Source organism: Otolemur garnettii, unplaced genomic scaffold (genome assembly GCF_000181295.1).
Source record: "Otolemur garnettii isolate 467f Iridium unplaced genomic scaffold, OtoGar3 scaffold00094, whole genome shotgun sequence".
Lineage (NCBI taxonomy): Eukaryota > Metazoa > Chordata > Mammalia > Primates > Galagidae > Otolemur > Otolemur garnettii.
In genome coordinates this window covers 7,827,437-7,834,139 of record NW_003852489.1, presented here as the reverse complement: position 1 = coordinate 7,834,139, position 6,703 = coordinate 7,827,437, and the positions used below count along the sequence as shown (strand labels likewise).

General features: G+C 39.7%; 1 protein-coding gene across 1 annotated transcript in view; it reads left to right on the top strand.

Annotated features, from left to right (window-relative positions):
• The window catches only part of TAF15 (TATA-box binding protein associated factor 15), a 67,962-nt gene that overhangs the window by 12,295 nt on the left and 48,964 nt on the right, over nucleotides 1-6,703 (top strand). The window contains exons 3-6 of the mRNA XM_003795630.2: nucleotides 2,618-2,669; nucleotides 2,758-2,842; nucleotides 2,926-3,028; nucleotides 6,231-6,424. Coding sequence (XP_003795678.1) covers nucleotides 2,618-2,669; nucleotides 2,758-2,842; nucleotides 2,926-3,028; nucleotides 6,231-6,424 — 434 coding nt within the window. The remainder of the gene's footprint in view (nucleotides 1-2,617; nucleotides 2,670-2,757; nucleotides 2,843-2,925; nucleotides 3,029-6,230; nucleotides 6,425-6,703) is intronic.

Here is a 6,703-nt window from a genome sequence, read left to right as displayed (position 1 = left end):
TGTTGTTTGGCGGGTCCGGGCTGGGGATTCGAACCCGCCACCTTAGGTGTACGTGGCTGGCGCCTTAGCCGGTTGAGCTATAGGCACCAAGCCAAAAGTTTGTTTTTTTTAAAGAGGGGTTTTGCTGTGTTGCCCACAATAGTTCACCTTACAGATAGCTGGTACTACAGGCGCATTCTATCATCCTGGGCTTATTCATTTTCTTCATTTTCCTTTTTTTTTTTTGGCCGGGGCTGGATTTGAACCCACCACCTGTGGTATATGAGGCCGGTGCCCTACTCCTTTGAGCCACAGATGCTGTCTGTAAAATTTTTTTTTTTTTTTGAGACAGAGTCTCACTTTGTTGCCTTCAGTAGAGTGTTGTGGCGTCATAGTTCATAGCAACTTCAAACTCTTGGGCTCAAGCAGTCTTCTTACCTCAGCTTCCCAAGCAGCTGGGACTACAGATGTCTACCACAATGCCCAGCTGTTTTTTAGAGATGGGGTATCCCTCTTGCTCAGGCTGGTCTTGAACTCTTGAGCTCAAGCAGTCTACCTGCCTTAGCCTCCCAGAGTGCTAGGATTACAGGTGCAAACCACTGTGCTCGGCCTAGACCTAAATGTTTTGTAGGTCAGTGTGAGATATTCAGAATAGCATCTCAGATATTGTCTGTCATCAAATTTTAAGCTTTCTGAGAACAAAATAGACTTGACTCTTAATTCTGATAAGATAGTGCTTACCTTCTAATATGTATCTAAGGAATGTTTATCCAATGAAATACATTTTCAGGGGCGGCGCCTGTGGCTCAGCTGGTAGGGCGCTAGCCCCATATACCGAGGGTGGTGGGTTCAAACCCAGCCCTGGTCAAACTGCAACAACAACAGAAAAATAGCCAGGCGTTGTGGTGGGTGCCAGTAGTCCCATCTTCTTGGGAGGCTGAGGCAAGAGAATCGCCTAAGCCCAGGAGTTGGAGGTTGCTATGAGCTGTGTGACGCCACGGCAGTCTACTAAGGGCAGTAAAGTGAGACTCTGTCCCCCGCCCCCCCCAAAAAATATATATTTTCAAAAGCTAAGGGGCTTGGTGCCTATAGCGCAACCGGCTAAGGCGCCAGCCACGTACACCTAAGGTGGCAGGTTCGAATCCCCAGCCCGGACCCGCTAAACAACAATGATGGCTGCAACCAAAAAATAGGCGTTGTGGCGGGCGCCTGTGGTCCCAGCTACTTGGGAGGCGGAGGCAGGAGACTTGCTTGAGCCCAGGAGTTGGAGGTTGCTGTGAGCTGTAATGCCACGGCATTCTGCCCAGGGGGACAGCTTGAGGCTCTGTCTAAAAAAAAAAAAAAAAAGCTAAGGAATTCTGTTAGCCCTTGATAGCTCTAAAATAATAAAAAGGATTTTTGTAGATGTTTTATTTTCCTTTGGATATAGAAATTTATAGGCGGCATAGCTCAGTGGATAGGGTGCTGGCCACATACACCGAGGCTGGTGGGTTCAAACCTGGCCCAGGCCAGCTAAAACAATAATGACAATTGCAGCAACAACAAAAATAGCTGGGCATTGTGGCGATGCCTGTAGTCCCAGCTACTTGGGAGGCTGAGGCAAGGGAATCACTTGAGCCCAAGAGTTTGAGGTTGCTGTGAGCTGTGAGGCCATTGCACTCTACCCAGGGTAACAGCTTCAGACTCTGTCTCAAAAAAAAAAAAAAAAAAGAAATTTATAGTATATATTCAGAAAGTTTGTTTTTGAATTGTTAGAGTTTGTATACTATAAAATTAAAAAAAATTTAATCCTATGAAGATACGCTTATTCATTGTCAGCAAATATTTATTGAATTACATGTCAGGCTTCATTATGACACTTGGGGTATGATAAAATTTCATTCTATGGTAGTACTCTGGAGGTATACATACCTTTAATTATAAAGATACTTAAATTATACTTGCCACCTGTGCCTTTCTAGGAAGTTAAAGCTATTTAACTAAAAAGCAAACTGTAGGAAGAAATTAACGCTTCCAAATATAGCTAACTTGTTTAAAGTGCTAAACTTAAGAAGTCATTATTTATTGTGGGTCTTGCCATGTTGTTTTTGTTCCCCCACCTACGCACATAATTCTCTCAGAATTTTCTAGCTATAGTGCAAGTTTTGTTGATTTGTGGGAGATTGTCAAAGCAAAACTTTGAGTATTTGTTAGATATTCAGTAGGTTTGGGAGTGACTTTATTTGTGTTTAGTAGTCTTTGATCATCATCTTACAACTTAGACCCTTTTTTTTTTTGAGATAGATTGTCAAGCTGTTGCCCTGGTTAGAGTGCACAGCAACCTCCACCTCAGGCTTAAACTATCCTCTTGTCTCAGTTTTATTTGTATTTTTGGTAGAGTAGGGGTCTCTTTTGCTCAGGCTGGTCTCCAACTTATGAGCTCAAGCAATCCGTCTGCCTTGGCCTCCCAGAGTGCTAGGATTACAGGTGTGAACCACTGTGCCTAGACACAACTTAGACTCTTAAGAGATAAGAAGTTGACAGTTTCTCAAAAAAGAATGTTATATTTGAGTTGAAAGTTGAAAGTCAAGGCAGTGTTCTTCATTAAGCTTTTAAATTTTAGCATATTTCTTTCAAGTATTACTTTTTTCTTTTACAGTTATTCTTCCTATGGAAATCAAAGCAACCAAGGATATGGACAAGCATCACAAGTAGGTTGAAATATAAATTGTGTTCTTTATAAGTAGTTATTTTTATCTTAAGTAGGTGATGAAACTTGAGTATTTACCTAAATTTCAGAGATATTCTGGTTATGGGCAAACGACTGATTCCTCATATGGACAGAACTACAGCGGTTACTCCAATTATGGACAAAGCCAGTCAGGTTGGACTAGTTTGTTAAATTTGCTGTTTTAGAAATTGAAAAATTAGAGCTTTCACTAAATGGTATACCCGTCCAATCTTTAGGTTATTCACAGCCCTACGGTGGTTATGAGAATCAAAAGCAGAGCTCATATGGCCAGCAATCATATAATAACCAGGGACAACAAAACATGGAGTCATCAGGAGGGTAAGGAAACAGTAAAGTACTGAGATGGTTATGGGCAGTGGAAATGACACTGGATATTGAACAGATTTCACCAACAAAATCTTAGCTTTAAAATTTTTTTATTTAGAAAAGTTTTAATAAAGTACAGATGTCACAGTTTTGTATCATGGAGAGTGAAAATAGATAGCGTTGTCATTTGATTCTTCTTTTGATGTGTCATTTGTGAAATCAATGCTTAGCTATAAATTAAAGTACATTATTTAAATGTTAGAGAAATTTGAATCTCTATACCTGAGATTAAATAAAAACCTGCCTGTAGATTGAGACTTCTGAGTATTTACCTTTTCATTTTCATTTCCATTTTACTTTTGAGTCATTTGAATATATTATCTTTATAGGGACAAAAACATTGATTTTATCATAAAAAGTGCCAAAACTTATCCACATATGTCACATATCCCAAAATTTGTTTTATTTGTTAATATAGGTAGGTGAATATTTACCAACAAGTTTAAAAGGAGTTTCATTTTTTTTTTTAAGACAAGATTTTGCTCTGTTACCCAGAGTGAAGTTCAGTAATATAATCAGAGCTCACTGTAGCCTTGAACTCCTGGGCTCAAGCAGTCCTCCCACCTCAGCCTCCTGAGTAGCTAGGACTACAGGAATGTGCCTCACATCTGCCTAATTTTTCAATGCTTAATTTTTTAATTTTATTGCAGAGATATAGTCTTGCTGTGTTGCCCAGGCTAATATTTGGCCTCCCAAAGTGTTAGGATTACAGATGTGAGCCACCATGCCTAGCCTAAGTTTAGGTTTTATAAAGTTTTTTTAATTTTCCGATTTTTTTTTTTTTTTTGAGACAGAGCCTCAAGCTATCCCCCTGGGTAGGGTGCCATGGCCTCATGCTCACAGCAACCTCCAACTCCTGGGCTCAAGTGAGTCTCTTGCCTCCGCCTCCCAAGTAGCTGGGACCACAGGTGCCCGCTACAATGCCCGGCTATTTTTTTTTTTGGTTGCAGCAGCCGTCGTTGTTTGGCGGGTCCGGGCTGGGGATTCGAACCCGCCACCTCAAGTGTACGTGGCTGGCGCCTTAGCCGGTTGAGCCACAGGCGCCGAGCCTAATTTTCCAATTTTAAGAACCTGTACCTACTTTTGTTTTTTTAAAACAGTCTTGTTATGTTATCCAGGCTGGTCTTCTCACCTCAGCCTCCTGGGAGTATAGGCATATGTTACTATGCTTCATTTATACTTAATTTTTAATAGCAGGAACTCTTTTTTTATGTTTTTATTTATTTGAGATACAGTCTTGCTTTGACACTCAGGATAGAGTACAGTGGTGATGTCATAGCTCATAACAACCTCTAACTCCTGGGCTCAAACGACTTTTCTGCCATTAGCCTTCGAGGTAGCTGGGACTAAAGTGCGAGCTGCTGTGCTTATCTAAATTTTCTATTTTTTGGTAGAGATGGGGGTCTCACTTTGGCTTAGGATATTGTGGAACTCCTCCCCTGAAGCAGTCTTCCCATCTCAGCCTCTCAGAGTGTTGTGAGCCACCACAGCGTAGCCTCTTTTTTATTATGCTTTACATTTGTGAAATACCTTTTTATTTTCCAATGTAATTAATTCTCAGACATCACTGTGAGATAGTGTCAGTAATTATCCCCATTTTATAGAGATAAAAGTTAAGATTATCTAGTTTTTAAGTTACATAGTTAAAAAATAAGGCAAAAATTAAGGTCTCTTATTTGCTGTCTGCAGTAAAGATAATTCTAAGTTAAATTTAATTAAATAAAAGAATTGAGAGCTTGGTGCCTGTGGCTCCAGTAGCTAAGGCTCCAGCCACATACACCTAAGGTGGCAGGTTTGAATCCAGCCCGGCCCACCAAACAACACTGATGGCTGCAACCAAAAAATAGCCGGGCGTTGTGGTGGATGCCTGTGGTCCCAGCTACTTGGGAGGCTGAGGCAGGAGACTCGCTTGAGCCCAGGAGTTGGAGGTTGCTGTGAGCTGTGATGCCACTGCACTCTACCCAGGAGGACAGCTTGAGGCTCTGTCTCAAAAAAAAAAAAAAGAATTGAGAAATGATTTTTGAAGTTAGATTATCAGTCCTACAGATGTGAATGCTGCTTTAAAAAGTAGATAGTAGAGTACAAATGTAGGGAATAATATTGAGAAGGTATCCTGTGTTTGGGGAGTAACTCTTCAGACTCTGTTGGTTAGCTTTAAGGATTCTCCTTTTACCAAAGATGTGTTTTTGGAAGCATACTATAAATGTAGGCCAAAGACAAATGTATCAGGATTGATTTGACAACCATTTTAAAGTAAAGTGCTAGGGTTAGGTCCATGGTTGTGTTGTGCTTTCAATAGAGAGTTGAAGGATGTATATTAATCTTCATTAGATTTTCTGATCCTCTGATGTAGAATAAGATGGGACTGTTAAGGTATTATTTTTTGTCCCCACTACCCTCTCTTTGTAAAGTAAACCCATTGGAACTCAAATCCAATTGAGTGTTGCATTTTAATGTTCCTACCCTGAGAGCAGGTAATTAATGGCAGTCATTGCTCAGAACATGCTTAGAATTTTCCTTTCAAATTGCCAGAAATAAGATGGTAATCTTACTACTTGATAGATTTCTTTTCAGTTAAAAAATGGTATTACAAAACAAATTTTTTCCTCTTATCATACTTAAAATATGAGTGATTTATTATTTTCTAAAAATTTATGATTAAAGATGTTTAGAAGAATGTACTTTAGGTTCTGAAGATAATTCTAAAACTTCTACAAATACTTTAGGAGATGACATTGTTGTTTAAAGTTAAGTGATATAGAGCCTTTCATTGTAACTATTAAAAGGACTCAGCACTTACGGCATATTTGGTAAAGAATCAGCTGTGTTACTTAACTTTGTAGCATCTTTTATCTCTTTAATTTATGGAGATAGCAACAACCATAGTTTTTGCTTTACTGTAGTTTTCAAAGGTGTGTTTTGTTTTGTTTCATAATGTGGCACCTCTTTAATGATGGTAAAATTGTTTTTGAAGGATATTTAATTGGTGATAAGGAGACTTTGCAGATAAAAGAGCTAAATAATTGCCATGAGAAACTAGTCGTAAATAAGGTTGAGGTCTAATGGGTCACCCCTTTTATATCAGTCTAACTTGATTTGCCACAGTAAACGTAATCCTCCTCTCAAGTCTCTCAAGTTCTTGATTTCTGTTTAGCCAAGGTGGAAGAGCGCCATCCTATGACCAGTCAGACTATGGTCAACAAGATTCGTATGACCAGCAGTCAGGCTATGATCAGCATCAAGGCTCATATGATGAGCAGTCAAATTATGATCAACAGCATGATTCCTATAATCAAAACCAGCAGTCCTATCATTCACAAAGGGAAAGTTACAGCCACCACACACAAGGTAAGATATACTGACTTATGTTGTTTTTCTTTTTTCCTCTTACAGAATTGTTTGTGTATTAAGTTTTTTTGTTTGTTTTTTGGTTTTTGGTTTTTTTTGAGACAGAATCTCACTTTGTCACCTTTGGTAGAGTGCTGTGGCGTTGTCATAGCTCACAGCAACCTCCAAGTCTTGGGCTTAAGTGATTCTCTAGCCTTAGCCTCCTGAGTAGCTGGGACTATGGGCCCCTGCCACAATGCCTGGCTATTTTTTATTTGTTTAGCAGGCCCGGGCTGAGTT